Consider the following 20,434-nt stretch of genomic DNA (forward strand, 5'->3'; position numbering starts at 1 on the left):
GTAGCTCTGGCTATCCTGGAACTGTAGACCAGGCTGGCCTCAAACTCAGAGATCTGTCTCTTCTGCCTTGAAGTGTTGGGATTTAAGGCATGTACCACCCCACCCCCCAAATTCTCGAGCCAGGCACAATAGCACAGGCTTATATCTTAGTATTAAGGAAGATTGCTTTGAGTTCAGGACCAGTCTGGACTACATAGCAAGACCCTGTCTCAAAAAAGGTCATGGGAGCTGGTGGTAGTGGCTCACACCTTCAGTCTCATCACTCTGGAGGCAGAGGCAAGGAAATCTCTTGAGTTCAAGGCCAGCTTGGTCTGTTATACAAAGTGATTTCCTGGATGGCCAGAGCCACGCAGAGAATCCCTATCTTGAAAAACAAACAAAAAAAACCACACAAACAAAACCATGGTCTTGCTCATACTCTGCAAATCCTCATGCCTTAGCCTCTATAGTGCTGAGATTACAGGCCTAGAGAGTCTTCAAGTACCTACCTTTAGCCAGGCATAGTGGTTTACATCTTCAGTCCCAGCATACAGGAGGCAGAAGTATGTGGGTATCATAAGTTGCAAGGCTATCCTGGTCTGCATAGTGAGTCCCAAGTCAGCTGGAGCTACAAAATGAGAACCTGCATGAAAAAAAAAAACAGTTTATATATTTATACAGAAAGATCGTAAGCCACATCCCATTCCCCATTCTAAAATAATGAAGATGGCCTTGTGTCAACTGCTCCTATGTATGTCCTGTCCTGCTCCGTCTTTTACTAGCTTCAAGTTAAAGAAAATGAGTAACAGGATTAAATCCTTTGTTTTGTTTGGTTGTTTGCTCTCTATTAACAGGAGAGCCCAAAGAAGTGTGAAGCTGAGGAGGCAGAGCCACCAGCTGCCACACAGCCGCAAACCTCAGAGACTCAGCTCTCTCATCTACCAGAGTCAGAAAGGATTCATCACACTGTGTAAGTAAGGAGATAACAAGGAACAGCAAGTGTGGGATCAGTCTTTGCTCCATAGGGTTCTTTTACTCAGCAATCCTGATTTCCTTTTAAAACATGAAGGAAGTGTTTATATGGACGAAGGCTAGACATTAATGTCACTATGGTAGGGCTTCAAATTCCAGAACATTAAGGTGGTTTGGAAAGTAGTGATCGGGGCACAAGAAAAAAAACGTGCAATCTTTGAGCTAAAATAGGCAACTATTTTAAACAGTAAACACCTGAGTGTAACCCTGCTGCTTAAAACAGAATCTCACATCTGAGCCTAGGAACTCAGGTTAATGAAGAATGGTCTAAAAGCTAGGCGTTATGGTTTGTGCCTGTAATCCCATTTGTGAGGTAGGTGCAAGAGGATTAGACTCCAGTGGGCACATGGCAAATTGGCAGCAGCTAGATGAAAACCCTGTAGTGAAATCAATCAATAGGTGCACAGGAATGTTCAGGAAGATGAGACAAGAGAATTGCCACAGATTTGAAGTCAGACCTGTTGACAAGTTCCACACACCATTGCTGCATATCAAGTCCTTGTATATGCCAGGCTTAATGACACATGCCTTTAATCTCAGCACTTGGAAGACAGAGATAGGCAGGTCACTGGGTTGGAGGTTAGTCTGGTCTATATAATAAATTATAGGACAGCTAGGGCTACACAGAGAGACCCCATCTCTTAAAAACAAACCAAAAGGAACATCACACACCTGAGCATGGTGGCACTGCATTAGAGCTTGGGGCAGGCAGATTGAGCTTAGGGCCAGCCTAGCCTGCATAGCAATACCCTAACTCAAGACAGAGCAAGCAGAAGAGAAGACTGATTGTAATTGCAGAGGAGCTTGTCTTTCCCTGGTCACTGCCTGCCACTTCAGTAAACAGTTAAGAGCACACACAGTACGGCAGATAGGAGGCCCTGAAATCAGAAGTAATTTCTTAAGACACTGTTCTTACAATTATTGTGAGCTTTTTAGTACTTAATTTGTAAAAGGAATATTCATACCTAATTAATTTTGTAGTTAGATACTCATTATTCCGAACTTTGTATTATAAATTAAGTTACTGAAGTAATGCAGGTGTCATGCACACATCCATAACTCCAGTACTCTCCTACAATCTCAGTATTGGGGAGGCTGAGGCAGAACAGTTGAAAGCTCAAGGCTAGCCTGGGATAAGTACCAAGACTCTGCCTCACAAAAGAAAAGAAAGGGGCATGGTGGCGCACACTCTGGAGGTGGAGGCAGGAACATCAGATGTCATCCTTGACTTCAGAGTGAGTTGCAAGGCCGACCTGCTGTGGTGAGAAACCCTGTCTTTAAACATTTATTTATTATTTACTCTGAATCCCTGACTTCAATGTCTTAAACTCATGAAAAATGGGGGTGGGGGAAGTATTGAAAGAGTGAGATTGCTTACTTACATTTAAACACCAGGAATTGTGGCTTGCTTTGGACAATGTCCTATTCTGTATTTGTGTATTTTTAGATTCTGCTACCAGTATCACCTCCTGTTGAGTAGTCTGATCATTTACACATTTATGAGAGGTTTCTACTGTCTTTTAAGTCTAATTTGGAGGGTTGTGGGCAAATGGCATGGTCTCATTTCTTGTGACTAATGCTAGTTTAATGCTCTACTATGGTAGTTTTGCTAGCCTTCTCATTTTCTTGCCTCTGCTGCCATCTTGTGGCCATTGTGTTTTTGATTCACAAACCAGAAGCTTGCTTAAAAAGGTTTATTTAGTTTTCCTATTATGAGACAAGTTCAATATCACTTGAGAAAGGGTTCTTCTTCTAGGACCATGAAACAAAACTTGAGAAACTTTTGGAAGGTGTTGAGAGTCCCCAGCTCACACCATGTATGGTGAAAGGTGAAAGCTCCTTTGTATGTCACTCAGAATGATATGTCCGTCCCTGGTCTGTGAAGATACAGTGTGGCTTTGCACACTGGCAGTTTAAAAGTGGTTGATCATGTGTGTGTGGTGGTGTACACCTTTAATCCCAGCACTCAGGGCACAGAGATAGGTGAATCTCTGATTTTGAGGACAGCCAGGGCTACGGAGAGAAACGAGGAAAAGAAAGTTGTTGACACCTTGGAGAACTGCTCCTGCCCAGGTAAGCAGTAGTAGTCTTTGCAGTGCTCTGCAAACCTTTAAATGATTGCTCTGTAAAGTTGTAGCAAGAAAGGGGTTGGTTTGTTGTTTGGAAAAGCCTTTATTTCTGGGTTTTTCCATTCATTTCTGTGATATGAAGCTCGGGGTTATATAGAGAGGTTTTGTTTTGTTTTTTTTTACAGCTAGAGATGATTTTGACCTTTTTTATGACTAAGGTAATCCAGTCATATTGATTCTGACGAGATAAAAGCTTGGGCAAATACTGAGATTTTCCATTGTCTTTCTTGCTCTATGGTAGACAGTCTGTTCAGCAACCCAACAAAAAGTTGTGTTCAAAGTCCTAAGACCATACATCTGTTCTCACAAAGAATTTAGTAAATAAATCTTGGTGGTTTTCCTATATTTCAACTGATTGATTGACAGCACTTCCAATCTTAGCAGCCTGGCAACCCTCTAGAGCCCTCTCCAACTTTTAAAAAGCAAAATCATTTTAAAATACTGAAGAAGAAGAACCTTGGTGGCTTAATCCTTGGTTTTCCTACCTATTTCAATATCACATACTCTATAACAGTAGTAAAACGTTAGACAAAGGTTAGAATTTACTTTTAAGGATCACTTTTACTCCAGTTGGTTAAACTTATTTTGATTCTGATTGTGTTTGAGGTGTTCTAAGTGTAAGAAATAAGCTGGTTGTGGCATACACCTGTAATCCCCGCACACAGGTAGAAGTGGTGGACATGGTGAGGTTCTCGGAATGTGAGGACAGCCTGGTCTACATAGATAGTTCCAGGATGGGCAGGCCTATATGTCTGTTTTGAGGGGTTTTTTTTTTTTTGGTTTTTTGCTTTTTGTTTTTTGATAGGTGCAGTTGTCCATGGGTAGCAGTTAATTCTTAGGCCCAATTTTTTCAAACCACAGCCTTTTATATATACAACCTAATAGCCAATAACAACTTCAGACTCTTGATGCTATGTTTACTTGTCTTTCTGTCTTGAGAAAGGAATGAAAGACTTCTTTAAACCAGTACAGCAATCCGATGCTCCTCGGGAAGCTGAATGCCAGTAGCCCAAATGGTACATTATTGTAAACAAACAATAAAAATGTATAGTTTATTATCAGAGTTTGCTTACTCTAAGTAATGTGTATATAAGGATAAACTGAAAGTATCCATGTTAGACTTGTAACTAAACTCCTGAGTTATCAGATTTCAGTGTTTCTCACTAAGTTGTTTCATATGGGGTCCTTAGCATCTTTAGGATTTTCAGTATTAACTAAAGTTTAAGCTTACATGCCTTATAGAAATTGCCTTTTCCATTAGTTTCTCTTAAATTATTCATACTGTAATGTAATGTTAATATTTAAGTAATTCTTTCCTTCTGTGTGATGCTTTTGTGTTGGGGGGGGCTTATGTGGGGATCCCTGTCTTCTCTCTTGTTGCCAAAATAACTTGACAGGTCACAGATACTTGTTCAGGAGCTAATGAAATGCCTTTACTAGAAAATAATGAAGTTGTTTCATTGTTATCTTCTGAAAATAGCATCTTAGGAATTCTTGAGTCCTGTAAAATTCATCAAAGGGAAATAGAAGGGGCTGGAGAGACAACTTAGAGGTTAGGTGTGCTGGCTCCTCTTGCGGAGGACCTGGGTCTGGTTCCTAGCATTCACATGGTGACTCATAACCTCATGTGACTCCTGTTCCAGGGGTGTCAGTGCCATCTTTTGACCTCTGTGGACGCTGGACAAAAATGATAAATCTGGTTTTTTCTTTTCTTTTTTGAGATAATTACAGCATTCCTGTGAAATTATCCTTTGAATTATCCTTTCCTCCTGTGAAACCTCTCACATGCCCTCTTTTTTCATAAATTGTTGTTGAATGCATTTTGTGTATGTGTATGTGCGTGCACGCACATGTGCAGGTGTACAGGAAAATGGAAGGCACAAATCTTCTATGTTATGAAAGCCAAGGAGAAAATGGAATTACTCATTTTATTTTAAGAGCTGTGGCCAGGTACTGGTGACAAACGGCTTTAATCCCAGCAATCAAGGCACGGCCTCTATTCTCTGAGCTCAAGGCCTACATAACCAGTTCCAGGCCAACCAGGGATGCGTCATAAAATCCTTTCTCAAAAAAAATTCCAATAGCAGAAGCCTGACCTGGAGGTTCTTATGGTAATCTCAGCATGAGGAAGGCTCATGATTTGAAGTAGCCTAAGCTATAAGTGAGTTCTAGCAGGCATCCTTTACCTAATGAGACTGTGGGAAAAATCCATAGTAAAAAATTTCCAGTAACCAAAAATTCTTCCAACAAATGCTTCTAGAGGTATTTTAACAGCAGGAAGTACTTTAGAATAGTAGGTGTACATTCTATGGGATAGTATTGTGGGAACTCTGTGTAAAGGTCAGATGTGGTGGTGCACACATACCTTTAATCCCAGTGCCTGGGAGGCTGAGACAGGCGGATCTCTGATATGAAGACAGCCTGATCTACCTGTCGATCTCCAGGCCAGCTGGGGATATATAATGAGACCATATCAAAAATAACAAAACAAGAAACAAAATTTATCTCCAGAAACAGTTCAGTGGCTGAGGTCTGTGGTTAAAGTGCTTGTCAGCAAGTGTAAGGACTAGAGTTCTGAGGACCCCACTTCAGATGCCTGGTAGACCTGCTGCCCACCCCAGCTAGCCAGCAAAAATCATCAAATTCTGGTCATGAAGAGACCCTGTTTTAATAATGTGGAAAAGGAAAATGATTCCTAACATTAGGTGTTTGCCTCCACATTGTAAACTCACATAGGCACATACATGCGTGCATGGGATCCACTGCTCATACATACATGTATATGAAGAAACAGAAAAATATCTTTTAGATCAGCAAATGTTTATTAAGTATCCACTGGTTACCCACCATTATCCTGTAATTAAGAAGTACATACATAGTTATTTGTCTTAAAGTCTAATCTAGGGACCAAGGCACGCAGTCCCAAGCCTGAGGAACATTGCAGGGTAGAGGTAGCTGGCTGGTAACCTAATGATTATCTATTATTCAGAGTGATAAAGGCATTGTCACAACCTGTCATCCCCATCATTGAATATTTTACCAGCAGAGAAAGTCCTACCCTTTGAATTTAAAAAAAAAAAAAGAAAAGAAAAGAAAAAAGGCACCTACAGTCCCTGCCGCCAGTTCCTCACACTCATCTCTGTTCATGGCAGCGTCCGGGCGACAAGGGGCTGGACTGTCCCTGAGGTGGGCATTGTTAGCAGCACTTACCTAATACAGGAGAGGAGCTGAGCTGTTCTCACTGTCAGTCTGTAAAGGGCAGGACGGGCTCATCCCTCTGTTCACTTTTAACCCCCATACAGGATCTTGCCTTGCCTCTGAGCAGACAGGAATAGCTGTGTAAAAGGGAACTTTTCGTGTAACGATGTCACTTTAGCATGCACTTTTTGGCATGTAAGTTTAGGATTTTAAGCAGCACAGAGAAAATTTGATTTCTGTCTAAAAGCTCTGATCAAAATGAAGTTGGGTGAATCCCAGTACTCTGAAGGCAGAGGCAGTCGGATCTGAGTTCAAGACCAGCCTGATCCACACAGTTTAGAGACAGAGCTGAAGACAAGTTCTTAGAAGCTTGTCCTTCCCCTCCCCCTCCTCCCCCTCACCTTTGTTTCTCTCTCTCTCTCTCTCTCTCTCTCTCTCTCTCTCTCTCTCTCTCTCTCTCTCTCTCTCACTCACTCACTCACTCACTCACTCACTCACTCACTACCCTGGGAATAGGCTTTTCTGATTTCTTGTGTGTCCATCAGCTTGGTGGGGATGCTGAATTTTCTAGTACTAGTTGCTGCCTGGAAGCCTGGTTTGCCTTTTCTGTCACTTGTAACCCTGATAATCCTGGGGATTTTTGTTTTGTTTTTAACCTAGTAGTTGGGGTGAGGGGTGTCAGGATTAGAAGTTGGGGATGGTGGCAGAAAGGTAAGAAGATAGTTTATCTGATGGAATCTCTGGATTTCTCTGAAGAGGGTTCAGTCTGCTGTTAGGAAAAGAAGCTGAGTACATTTCAGTCAGCAGATATAAGCTTGTTGAGTCTATGCAGTATTTTGTTGCTAAGACTTACTGGGTTTTGTTGGAGTTTTTTTTTGGTTTGAGGTTTATGTTGTTTCTTTTTGTAACAGGCTGGTCTCAAACCCATAGCAGTCCTCCTGCCCCAGTCTCCCAAGCACTGGAGCTGTCGGCAGGACTGCACCTTTCCCACTCATGTCTGACGTGGTGACCATGCCTGGTGTTTGCCTGTCTTCCAGTCCCGCTGCAGTGCAGTCTGCCCGGGAGGCCTCCAAGCTTGAGCCATACAAAGCCCCTTGCTTTTTTTTTTTTTTTGCTGGTGTAGGCAGGAGGCAACCCCGGGGCGCAGCGTAGTCTTATTAAAGACTGGAAACAGTTGTCAGTGCTCCCCCTTCAGAGACACCCAGCCTTTTCTCATCATGTTTATCCACCTCCCTCCAACTTTCCTAGAAAACAGACAGGTTACATGTGATTGTTGGCAGAGGTGAGCAGTTGTCCTGGGTGGGACAGTGGTGGGCACATTAAAATGCTGTCTTGGTGGTTTGAGGGTAAATGGAAGCTTTGGTCGTCTTTAACATTTTTTTCTGCTTTGGCTTTAATCATGTCTCATTCCCAACTCCGTTTCCCTCACTTCATTTGGGTCTTCAGTCAGGCAGCTGTAACTCTGCCTGGCCCCTTTGCCCTCTGGGAAGACTAGGAGAAAGCACCCTGGCCCTGTAGCACTAAACCTCTGTAGCTGTTGTAACCTGAGAAAAGAAGGGAAAAGGCCTAGCCTCTGGAGCCAGTTGACTCCCTGTGGCCTGCCAGAGGATAAGAACCTTGCTCACTCAGCTCCCTCCCTCTTTCCCCTCCCCTGCCGCATCAGGGCCCTCCCCCATCCGCACACACGGGCTGCTGGGTAAGTGGCAAGATGGCTCCCCTGCATGTCTCCGGCTGAACGCTGCCGCTTTGCCAATACAATAGAGCCAGCTTACTACCAGCAACCTGGCCCTCTTCCTTCTCTTCCTCCAGAGAGACCAGTCCAGCCGAACTCAGGGTTTGCCGTGAGGACTTAAACGCTTATCTCTTAAATGCCCGATCTATTTTAGCCTCCCCGCTCCACCACCACCTCCCCTTCCATTTACCATTTTTTTGGATTCCCCAGTTGCTGCATCTTGATTTTCTCTCTCTGGATCGGGCGGCTGGGAGGAGGTGGTGGGATCTCGGGGCAAGGAAGGTGGTTTGTTTGGCTCGGGGGTTTTTGTTTTAATTATTTTAGGATTTTTTTTGTTTGGTTTTTGTTATTTCTTCCATTCCAGAAAGGGATAAACAGCACTTCCAGGGGGAGAAAAAATAATGATGTTCTCAGACAGCAGAGCAGGGTGAGAGCCTCGCATCCCCGTGTGTCCTGCCCCACCTCGCCGCCTCATCCTCCTCAGCTTCCTCATGGCTCTCACTGTCTTTCATTTTGATCTGTTTTCAGGCATTCCGCTTTCTCCCTTTGTCCTTCCTGCTCAGTTTCTAATTGGCCCCAGTTGCCCTCTCTGAGCAATAGGTTGTTTGTTTTGGTTTAGGTTTTTGATAAGCCTTTCTTCGAGATTTAAGCAGAAAATCACGTGTTCTGTGGGGTCCTGTTAGCTGGGGGCCCAATCCTGACTTCCCCCTCCCCCTCAGCTTTGCATCTCTCCCTGCCTATACTGAGGAGGCTTTTCTGACCTCTGTGTGACTGGTGGGAATGCTGAATTTCCAGGTACTAGTTCCTGCCTGGGGACCTGGTCTCCCTTTCCATCACTTGTACCCTGATCATCCTGCTTTTGATTTTTCTTTAATCTAGTTTGGGGGGGGGGGGTATCAGGATTAGAAGTTAGGGATGGTAGCAGAAAAGTAGTTTATCTAATGGAATCTCTGGATTTCTTTGTCTGAAGTGAGTGCTAACTTGTGAGAGAGTGGGTTCCAGGTTTAGGGGGAGCTGTCTGGTGTGGAGAGGGAATTACTGACTTGGGAGGCCTGCTCTCTTTATCTCTTAGAAGTTGGAATGAGGGAATGGGAGGGACTGGTTAAGAGTCAGATGTGGGAACAGTTTCTGCTCTGGGCAGGGGAGAGTGGCCTGGTTACTCGGGTTTTCAGACTTTAGTAGGAGTGGACATACTTCCCACCCCATACTCTCCTGCACCCCTCACTCAAGAGCACGTGGATCATCAGGCATTTGCTTCTTAACAGTTGATTAGACACAAAGTCAGGATCATTTGCTACACCTGTGCCCCTTCCTCTTGTTTTTTGTTTTCATAAAGGAAGCAGGCTTCCTTTGGGTTCTTGTGTAAATTAAAGGTGCCTTGACCAGAGAATACGGAGGCTACAGCCTTATAGACAAATCGAGGTCACTTTTGAAGGACTTTTCAGAGGAGAATGTTGGTTTTGTGCAGGAGAACTGGGCAGTTAGTACCTAAGAGCTCTGAGTGCTGGGTGCCCACATAGAGGTAGCAGAGTTGTCCCTGTGGTGCTCAGTGGCTATGACCACTGTAATCTGTGCTTTTTCCCAAGGAAAACATTCCCACTTTCCCATAGTGGCTGAGTTTTAGTGTTATCTAAAGGGCTACAATCCCACCCAAGTAAGGGGCCATAAAATCCCAGTGGCTAACATCTTGCTCTCTCTTCCCCTTCATTCTCTCCCGCTCTTTTCCTTCAACCCCTTCCATCCTGTCAGTGAAGAGAAGGAGGAAGTGACCATGGACACAAGTGAAAATAGACCTGAAAATGAGGTTCCTGAGCCTCCTGTGCCTGTTGCAGACCAAGTCAGCAGTGATGACCGTCCTGAAGGCAATGCTGAAGACGAGGAGAAGAAAGAGGTAACTAGCAAAGCCACCTGTTGGGGAGGGTGGGCAGAGCGTGGGCCTAGGGAGAATAGACATCTCAGTGATCCCTCTTACACAATGGGATGACTTAAGGGGACAAGGCAGGCCTTGGATCAGGATAGGGCAAGGGAGAATTCGCTGGTTTAGCAAGGGATACCTCTTGTGACAGGGACATGGTCTTAAGTCTCCTTTCCCTAATGAGAAATAGTGGCACAAGCTAGGCTCCTGATTTGGAAGTCTGTTAATGGCTCTTTTTAAAAACCCAAGAGCAGCTTTCTTGCTGCTGAGGCTTCTGTGAAGCGATCTCCTTGAGCTTTCCCTCCTTTTTAAAAGCTGTTAGCACTTAACGCCACCTAGTGGGGCTTTGGGTCTCTCACCAAGTCAGCCATGCTGAGGAATTTTTGTTGCTCTTCTGCCCCCCAGTGGTCTAATTACAGAAGTGTAGCTTCTTAGAAACCCAAGGGGTGAACCAGAAGGCCCTCTGTCTCGGTTTTTTTGTTTTGTTTTGTTTTAGGGGTTTTCGGTGGGGGTATCTTGGCCCATATATTAACGTTTTTTCCTGTATCCGGTTCAAGAGGCTTCTCTCATTGGAGCCAGCGAAATCTTCTTGGCTCTTAAATAGAATTAGCTGGGTTTGGGAGTGGTATTATTACAGAGTGGGAGGGGCCGTTGTGTGTGTAGCCTTTCTCTGGTGTGTGTTGCGGGGGTGGGGGCCGGTGAAAGTGATTTGATGTGCAGAATATTATTTATTACAAGGTCCTTCTTCCCCGTAAAACTTTGTCCAAGTACCTCATGTACGGTAATCCGCCCGTAAAATATAACCCTGCCCAACTGGCCAATCGCTGATGCCGCCTCTACCTCTGGACCCACCCGCTGCTACTGAGCCGCCCAATCAGAGCTGAGTCTGCTATCCAGGTGTCTTGGCCAGAGGGGGCATGTCTGTGGGCTTCTGTGATGGTCCCCATTTTGCCTCCCTGTCTTGCTTACATCAGGGGGCTAAGAAGAGCACTGTTCTGGAGAGACTTGTATTGAAAACAAAAGGCATTTGGAAAGGGGTGGACTTGAATCAGCTCCCTACTTGGGACACCCCAAGAAGAGTTTGTGCCAGTGCTGGGGTGCCTGCCCATGTGCCCTTACCTGTCAAAGACTGTGGGTTGCCTTGTTTGCTACAGACTGTTGGGATCCCCATGTAGGGACCAAGAAACCTAAGAGTCAAATGTCTGTGAGGACAGTGCCGTGCTGTAAACAACTGAGTGGGAGCAGTGGCCTAAACTTTTCGGACTAGGAACCTGCAGAGAAGTCTAGGGTCTGTGCCCAGGGATTTAAAGCTGGTGACCACCCAGCCCATGTGTCACCGCTTGTTCATCAAATGGACTTTCCTTTGGTCCCTGCTGTCCATGGTGAAGGGCAGCCGCATGTTGGTTGCTCCAACTTCTCCATCCCTGGAGGCAGGGACTTGCTCATCCACCCGACTGGATCCACTGTCTCAGCTGGAGTCCCTGAGGAGATGCCAGCCACAGCCCAGAAGACATACTCTGATTTTGCTGCTGAATGTGTGCCAGGTCCTGGTGAAATTCACCTACTACTGCTACCCCCACGCTACTTTCATCAGAGGCTCCATGATCCTACTGGGTGACAGGACCTCTCCCCAGTTACACTCAGGAGAAAGGGACTTTGAAGTTGTCGCCTGGATCCCAAGTGTTGGGTGGTGGCATTGCTGCAGCTTGCCACTGGTGGACATAGGGTCCTGCCTGCCTCCTGAAAGGCAAGGAACATTCCTGCTACTCACAGGCCATCTCATCAGGGACTGCAAGATGATGTCCTACAGGGCCAGGACTGATGTTCTGTCCCCATTCCCCCTCTGCCCCTCGCTGAGGCTGGCCATCGCCAGTGAACTGTTTTGACATCTTGGAAACTGGGCAGCGTCCCCCCACACGTTTCCCTCCCGCCCCCCCTGCGCCCCTGGGAGGACTCTGGCAGTGCCACGCTGACTACCACGCCGTGCGCCCACCTTTTTTGCCAACCCAACCCCCCACCAATTGCACAACGCCTAGCAGGGAGGGCTCATTCTGATTGGACCGGCGGTTGACTAGATACAGTACACAGTGAGGTGCGATTGGCTGAACTGAAGATCCCAGGTGTGAGATGGTACCTGGAACATTTGTCATATTCCTAGTTTATCCTTTTATTTTCCTCTACTTCTTTAATCTTTTTTTTTTCTTTATTTTTCTGGTTTCTTTGTTAGGTTTATTTGGTTCATGTTTTTCTTGTTTTAATTAAGCTTTTTTGTTTGGTTGTTTTTTTGGGTGTTTTTGTTTTTTGTTTTTGGTTGGTTGGTTTTTTTTGGTTTGGTTTTTGGTTTTGTTTGGGGGGGTTGTTTTTGTTTTGTTTTGTTTTGTTTTCCTTTTCTCACTAACTTACCCATCATGAGCAACCTAGCTAGGGGTCAGGCTGGCCCTTAACACAGACCAAGGAGACTTGGTTAGATGACACAGGTGGGGCTGGGGGTGGATGGGAAAAGGAGATTAAGAGGGTTCTGCCCTGCCCTTTAGAAGGGTGGTAGGGTGGTCTTAGTTTTTCCAGAAATAAGCGCCTAAATCTAAAAGTGTCCCCTGCCCCATGCCCCTACTCTGTCTGTAATGTTACTCCCATTGTGTGTTTGGGAAGAGGCTTGCCCAAATCTGTCTTCTGGGGTTTGTTTTGGTTTTGGTCCTTGGCCAGAGCCCCTGGATTTGATCCCTGTTGAGGGGGAGCATTAAGGCTTTGCTGGAGTAAGGGCGGTGGTTGCGAAGGCTGAGGCTTTCCTTGGGGCAACCTGCCCTTTACCAGAACCTCCTTACACAAGAGATACTTGTTAATTCTCTCTGCTGCCTGTCAGCTTAGGCACTTCATCTTCAGTGAACCTAGTAGAACCATTTTCCTTGGTGTTGCTCTGGGTGGTCTTCAAGTATCCCACATCCTGTCAAGATGTCAGATTGGGCGTTAAGTAAAGGGAGATTGTTGAAGTTGCCATCTCAGGAGTTGATTTTTCTCATATCTTTCAAATTGTCAAGGAAGGACTTGGGAGGACCCAGTTACCCAGGTTTGGGCGTAGCTTGTTGGGTGTCATGTCCTATCCCTTAGGTAGAGTTGAGGGCATGATCAGCTACTTTAAAGGGCTGAGAGGGAGCTGGGCATGGTAGCTCATGTCTGTAATCCCAGTGCTTGGGAGGCTGAAACAGGAGGATCACCAAAAGTTTGATGATGTAGCCTAGGCTACAAAGTGAGACCCTGTTTCACAGAACCCAAAAACTAATTAAATAGCTGGAGGTTGTTGACTCCCTCTCCATCCTCTTATTTCTGGTAAAGCTAATACACTTGTACGAGATGACAGATGACCTTCCCCGTGACGTTTGGTTTAATTTTCCTCTAACTTGCATTGATTCTGCTTCGTTTTTGCCGTTTGCTGCTTCTGTTTTGGTCTGTCTGTCCGTCTCTCTCTGTCTCTGTGTGTCTTTGGCATTTATGCTAAGATTGCCTAATTTAACCTTCTCCCCCCCTCTCTGTGGGGTGTCTCTCTCTTTCTTCCTTATCTTCTCCATACAGAGTTCGATGCCCAAATCATTCAAGAGGAAAATCTCCGTTGTCTGTAAGTCTAGCCCCAAATCCCTGGTAAAAGTTATAAAAACTGTTCACAGATATTAGACTTTCCTTTCCTCCCAGTAGCATTCCTGGGGGTGCTCCCTGCCCCTCCACCTACAAGCCTGCCTTCCTACACATGTAGGTTCCAATCCTTCCAATCCTATCATGTTTCTCCAGCCACATGTGCTTTCGTGCATGCATGTGCGTGTTGCTGATGATTGAACCCACAGCCTTGCACCAGCTAGGCACACAGTAAATACATACCCTGCCCCAACCCCACGTTAGGAGAACACCGTACCTTAGACCATTTCCAATCTCTTTTCTTCTCGTTAATTATTTTTGAGACAAGGTTTCTGCTATGTAGACCAGGCTGTTGAAAACTGAATCCTGCCACATCCTCCCAAGTAGCTAGGATTACAGGCATGTGCTGCCACACCCAACTCTTAGAGAGGAGTGTGTCCTTTCCGGTGTCTGACCTTGAATTTGGAGTTTAGGAGATGCTTTCCATTCCATCCTTTATTCTCACACGTGGAAATGGATGTGCTCCTGATTATTATATATACATCGTTCTGCCTGCTTGTATGCCTGCAAGCCAGAAGAGGGCATCAGATCCCATTACAGATGGTTGTGAGCCACCATGTGGTTGCTGGGAATTGAACTCAGGACCTCTGGAAGAGCAGTCAGTGCTCTTAACCGCTGAGCTATCTCTCCAGCCCCTCCTGACAGTAAAATTTAATAGTTGCCCACTGAGGAACTTGGGCAGTGGTAGCTTGGTGGTAGTTTTGTTTTCTGGTTGCTCTGAAATTTGCTGTGTAGACCAGACAGACTGGTCTTGAATTGAGAATTTCCCCTGGATTTTCAAGTGTTGGGATTAAAGGTGTGCTGCCATGCCCAGACACACATGGTCTCACAGCGTAGTCCTGTGTCCAGGTTCTCCTGCACTTAGTCTGAAATGCTCTTCCAACTAGTTACCCACCTTCTCCTTTCTACAGTCAAATAGTTTACATCTATAAGGAAGAGACAATATCACTTTTGTTCACTCTTTAGTTTCCCTAGCCACCCTCTCCCAACCCCATCTTTTCTTACGTTAACCTTTTATTAAAACTCCAGCGAAAGGCAACCTATGAGTGTTACGGTGTTACCTAGTTAGGAACCTGAGACCGTCTAACTGTTGGGTCCTATTTTTTGGGGACAGCAGCTACCAAGGGGGTACAAGCTGGAAACAGTGACACAGAGGGGGGCCAGCCTGGTCGAAAACGTCGTTGGGGAGCCAGTACTGCTGCTACACAGAAGAAACCTTCCATCAGTATCACCACTGAGTCACTCAAGGTGAGGTGGGTGGAGCCAGGGAAGGGAGGATAAGGTACATGTTCAGGGGAGTAGACATGGGCCCAGTGTAACGGGGTAGCGGGGGTGTCTGTGTCCCAGAGCCTCATCCCCGACATCAAACCCCTGGCGGGGCAGGAGGCTGTTGTGGATCTTCATGCTGATGATTCCCGAATCTCTGAGGATGAGACAGAGCGTAATGGCGACGATGGGACCCATGACAAAGGACTGAAAATATGCCGGACAGTCACTCAGGTAAAAGTACTGTGCCCAGCAGCAGGGGTGAGGCAGTGGGCAACACCGGACAGCTGAGGAGCTGAGGTAATGTCCTAGAAGGGAACTCTTATGCTGAGAGCCCGGTTTTATTAGAACACAACTATACCAGTTTGTTTACTCTTGTTTCAGCAGCTTGTACCACAATACCAGAATTGAAAACTAAAGTTGACAAAGCCTCATAGTTTAACATCTTGCCTCATGCAGAAACATAGTTCAGGCCGACAAGACTGCTCTATTGTAAAGAGGCCTGCTGCAGAGCCTGGTGCCCATCTTCAGGACCCATGTGATGGAGAGAGCCTACTCCCAAAGCTGTCCACACAAAAGTCACCACATGTTTTCATGGACACATACATGCACACAAATGATTAAATGCTTATTTTTGTTTTCAATTAAAAAAAAAAAAAACTTTAGCCAGGTGTAGTAACACATGCGCTCCCAGGGAACTCAAGCAAAGGGATCTTTGTAAGGTCAAGTCCAGCCAGGACTACATAGATGATGTCTCAAAAGACCATGCAACAGGAGGTGAGGGTTATGGAGAATAACCTCTACCAGTGGAAGCGGTTACTATGACTACTGTCTCTCTGGAAGCCAGAGTCAGGAAAAAGTGCCAGAGTGGTGAGAGACCACCTCTGTTTGGTGTCTTACAGGTAGTACCCACAGAGGGCCAGGAGAATGGGCAGAGGGAAGAGGAAGAAGAGAAAGAGCCTGAAGCAGAGCCCCCTGTGCCTCCCCCGGTGTCAGTGGAGGTTGCCTTGCCCCCACCTGTGGAGCATGAAGTGAAGAAAGGTGGGTGAAGTACAGCAGCTGTCTGAAGTCTCTGAAGCCCATATTTGGACCCATTTGAGCATTTGGTGTTTTGTGTTTCTGAAGTTTGTGTGTCTGGTGTTTCCTAGATACTGTTGTGAACTGAATTTGAATCTTACAGTTCTCAGTCTGCACGATGAGATTCTGCCCTTGCACCTTGCCATGTTATGGATAGTTGGCACATCTGGATGGAAGGGTGGCTGCTTGGTGGAGAATAAAAGGAAGGCAGCCAGCAGTGTTGTGACTGAAAGCTGTTCCTATGCTCTCTCTTTAGTAACATTAGGAGATACCTTAACCCGGAGGTCCATTAGCCAACAGAAGTCTGGAGTTTCCATTACAATTGATGACCCAGTCCGAACTGCTCAAGTGCCCTCCCCACCCAGGGGCAAGATCAGTAACATTGTCCATATCTCCAACTTGGTAAGTCATCACACCTCTATGGCAGGCTCCTGCTTTCTGTGGGCTTTACACTTTGGGTGGGAGCTGGAGAGATAGATGCCTCAGTGGTTAAGAACCTTACTGCTGTTGAAGAGGACTTAAGTCAGTTCTCAGCATCCACTTAACAGTGCTAGACTCAAGCCTGGGTCCCCTGAAAAAGAAGCCAGCATTCATAGCCGCTGAGCCATATCTCCAGCCCTACCTTTCCCACTCTCACGACCCCAGATAGGGTTTCTCTTTGTAGACCTGGCTGGCTTCAAACTCAGAGATCCACCTGCCACCCTCCCAAGTACTGGGTATAAAGGCATACACTGTCATCACCTCACACATGCTAGATGTATAGGTGTTTGTTTCCGAGAATAAAAATGTGGTAACCTTTTATCCCACACTAGTGCCGGCACCATTAGGGCCACATGGCACTGAGAGGGGGTATCTTTATCTCACCGGCTTCACGCTGCCCCCAAGTACTCTCAGACCCAGGCGGGCCACGAGCTGCCTTCTCCCAGCTGTCTCCCTGCCAGCCAGGAACTTACCTCACATTCCCCACAGTCTGGTAAAATCATGAATCAGTAATCAATAATTTATCAATCAGATGTATCTGTTAAATTCTCGATCCATAATACATCCACACAGTTAATTTACAACCAATGGACAAAGATATAAACCGTCCATGTAGATAAGACAAAGTGACCCATAGAAACCCTTAAAAATAATCAAATCTATCAATTAAGACCACCTATATCTAGAATCTCCTCCCACCTTACCAAAACTTTGTTCCCACCCCACTCTACCATCCAATCATGTATCACCTGATCTAACTAGTGCCAGCCCTCACCTGCATATAGACATCAACCTAGAGGTGTTCATAACTTCTTTAAGACCTTGAAAGTTGGTTTTCATTGGCAGGTTCGTCCCTTCACTTTAGGCCAGCTGAAGGAGTTATTGGGGCGTACAGGAACTTTGGTGGAAGAGGCCTTCTGGATTGACAAGATCAAATCTCATTGCTTTGTGACGGTGAGGCAAAGGGGCTGACTCTAGTCTCAGGCACAACCTTGTTTTGTGAGTGGTGTGGGCAGGTTGGAGGACTAAAGGTGTGCCCTGCCTTTCTGCCTCTCCTACCAGTACTCAACCATAGAGGAAGCCGTTGCCACCCGGACAGCTCTGCATGGGGTCAAGTGGCCCCAGTCCAACCCCAAATTCCTTTGTGCTGACTATGCTGAGCAAGATGAGGTGAGACACCTCAGAAAAGGAGGGAATGGGCCAAGGCGGCTGTGCTGGTCAATCCTGGAACCTTTACCAAGCCTGCGGTCACTAAGAGTCTGGGTTTTCCTCCTCTCCCTGTACCCCTGGTACCTGGGCTTCCTCGTTGGGAATGAAGTAAGCTACATCTATTTTGACTGTCCCTATCTGCCCACAGCTGGACTATCACCGGGGACTCTTGGTAGATCGGCCATCTGAAACTAAGACAGAGGAACAGGGGGCACCAAGGCCCCTGCATCCCCCACCCCCACCCCCAGTCCAGCCACCACCCCACCCCCGGGCTGAGCAACGTGAGCAGGAAAGGGCTGTTCGAGAGCAATGGGCTGAACGGGAGCGGGAAATGGAGCGGCGGGAGAGGACTCGGTCTGAGCGAGAATGGGATCGGGACAAAGTTCGAGAGGGGCCCCGCTCCCGATCACGGTCCCGTGACCGCCGCCGCAAAGAGCGAGCAAAATCTAAAGAAAAGAAGAGTGAGAAGAAAGGTACTTAGCTGGGGGGGGGGTCTCGGAGTTGGAGGGTCAGGGACCCAGATGGGTTGGGTCAGAGGATTTTATGTTTCTGATCTGGTTTACTTCTCCCCACCTCAGAAAAGGCTCAGGAGGAGCCGCCTGCCAAGCTGCTGGATGACCTCTTCCGTAAGACTAAGGCAGCCCCCTGCATCTATTGGCTCCCACTGACAGAGAGCCAAGTGAGTACTCCCCAGCCCAGTGGTCATCGCACCCAGGAGATTAATGTGGCTGACAGTGTAGGCCCTGGCAGTGGCTCAGGAAAGAGGAACCATTAGAGTCGACTTAAGAGGGCACTGTAGAGAAAGTGAAAGTGGCCATAAAGGCCGGAACTGGAGCCTAAGGGGTGTGAGAAGCCAGTTATTACCTGGATTATAAAGCCGTCTTTATAAAAGGCTTCTCTGGTTTTTAATAGCTACATTTGCTCTTCTATGAGAATTTTACCGTGTTATCCGTGTGTACGTTGGGGACAGGAGAGGGATGTGCTTGCCATGTTGCTTATGTGGACCTTAGGATATCTGTGGAATTGGTTCTGCTTCCACCTCATGGACTCCAGGGCTGAACTAAGTCATCTGGCTTTTGTGGCAAGGGCTTTCACCCAATGAGCTATCTTGGTGGCCCCTTAATGTGAATTAAAATCTGGGAGAATTTTAGGCTTACTGCTACTCAGATTTGTCTGCGTCTAGAGAAATATCAGACTGGTGACAGCCCCTGCCATGTCTTAAGTGGGTGAGTGGGGCACACCTCATCCCACATGCCTGCCCCTTTTCCTGACAGTGACCCTGAGCTAGGAGTTCAGGGTCTAGGCCAGAAGCACAAACTGCAATCAATTCAGACAGGACTGTGATACACTTCTCTGCCTTTGTCCTTCCTGCCTGATCACAGATTGTTCAGAAAGAGGCAGAGCAAGCCGAACGGGCCAAGGAGCGGGAGAAGCGGCGAAAGGAACGAGAGGAAGAAGAACAGAAGGAACGGGAGAAGGAAGCTGAGCGGGAACGGAACCGACAGCTAGAACGAGAGAAGCGGAGGGAGCACAGCAGGGAGAGAGAGAGGGACAGGGAGAGAGAGAGAGACAGGGGAGATCGAGATAGGGAAAGAGACCGAGACCGAGGCAGGGAAAGGGATCGCAGAGATACCAAGCGCCACAGCAGAAGCCGAAGTCGAAGCACACCTGTACGGGACCGGGGTGGGCGCCGCTAGCTAAGACACTAGGAGAGCTGCAGGTACCTGCCACTCTGCCCTGGGAGGTTAGAGGCCACAGAGGGATAGGTACAGTCACCACCACCCTGGAACCAAGGGTCACACCATTGCTCAGTGCTGAACTATAACTGCCACACATCCCCACACACCAAATGGAGCAGTGGCACTCTCCCTGTTCCCCAACCTAACTCTTGGAACTTAGCTCTCTCCTTTCTTCCTGTTAAGTCTGAGAGGTTAGAGCCAGGCTATGAAGGGAGGGATGTGGCCAGAAGTGGAAATAACCAATGTCCCAGACTCCATTTTCCTTCCATCCTGCTTTCCACCTCCCTCAGTACTCAGCCTTTTGGGAACAACTGGGGCCAGGCCTGGGTCACCTATGAGCTGAATCAGCCTCTCCTGAGTCCCGGGCCCCGGCAGTTCCCTGGTTCTCTGTCCTGCAGCCTCTTGCCCTCTGGTTCCACTTTATATCCACCTTTTCCTTTTGTTCAATTTTTATTTTTATTTTTTTTATTATTAAATGATGTGGTCTATGGAGAAAAAAATAAAAATCTGACTTAGTTTTCACTAGCATTTGCGTGCCTTTCCTTGGGAAGAGTTTGGGTGACGTGGGAGCAAGTTGAATGGCTGTGAAAATGGTGGCCATCTGCGTTCTGGAGCAGCAACCTCCCTCCGGAATCTTCATCCCCACCTTGTCTCTAGTCAGCCCAAAGCTGTGTGTCTTTGCTCTGGGAAGTACGGTGGTCTGTTCTTTTGCAATACCCCAACAGCTCGAAGTCCCCATGCTCAATTAGGCATTTGGTCACCCTTCAAGGTGCTTCCCACAGTTGCCACCAGGGGGTGCAAACACTAGATCTTGCAAAGAGCTTCGCCAAAAACGGTTCTCAGTGCCCACAGATGTGCCCCTGTCCCTAGCGAGCTCCCTAGACTCTTGCTTCCCCTGCCGTCCTTAAGTTCACCCTAGCTGACTGAACACGCTGTTGTGACCTGCACAAGATCCTGAGGCGGTAGCCTTACAGCCGAACCCTAAGCAGGGAGC

The 20,434-nt window shown here is 46.8% G+C and overlaps 1 protein-coding gene across 7 annotated transcripts in view; it reads left to right on the top strand.

Moving 5' to 3' along the window:
* The window catches only part of ACIN1 (apoptotic chromatin condensation inducer 1), a 43,243-nt gene extending 23,278 nt beyond the window's left edge, over positions 1–19,965 (top strand). For 2 of the 7 annotated variants that reach the window (XM_080926480.1, XM_080926483.1), the window contains 12 exons: positions 834–949; positions 9,820–9,961; positions 13,553–13,595; positions 14,784–14,917; positions 15,017–15,169; positions 15,838–15,976; positions 16,269–16,414; positions 17,339–17,446; positions 17,555–17,662; positions 17,850–18,174; positions 18,280–18,380; positions 19,084–19,965. In XM_080926480.1, coding sequence (XP_080782606.1) covers positions 834–949; positions 9,820–9,961; positions 13,553–13,595; positions 14,784–14,917; positions 15,017–15,169; positions 15,838–15,976; positions 16,269–16,414; positions 17,339–17,446; positions 17,555–17,662; positions 17,850–18,174; positions 18,280–18,380; positions 19,084–19,398 — 1,830 coding nt within the window. In that variant the 3' untranslated portion in view covers positions 19,399–19,965. Of the gene's footprint in view, positions 1–833; positions 950–8,430; positions 8,498–9,819; positions 9,962–13,552; positions 13,596–14,783; positions 14,918–15,016; positions 15,170–15,837; positions 15,977–16,268; positions 16,415–17,338; positions 17,447–17,554; positions 17,663–17,849; positions 18,175–18,279; positions 18,381–19,083 lie in introns of those variants that run through there. The other 5 variants (XM_080926481.1, XM_080926482.1, XM_080926478.1 and 2 more) reach the window with 5 other exon arrangements.
* Positions 19,966–20,434: the final 469 nt, after the last annotated feature.

Source organism: Micromys minutus, assembly GCF_963924665.1.
Source record: "Micromys minutus genome assembly, chromosome: 12".
NCBI classification, from domain to species: domain Eukaryota; kingdom Metazoa; phylum Chordata; class Mammalia; order Rodentia; family Muridae; genus Micromys; species Micromys minutus.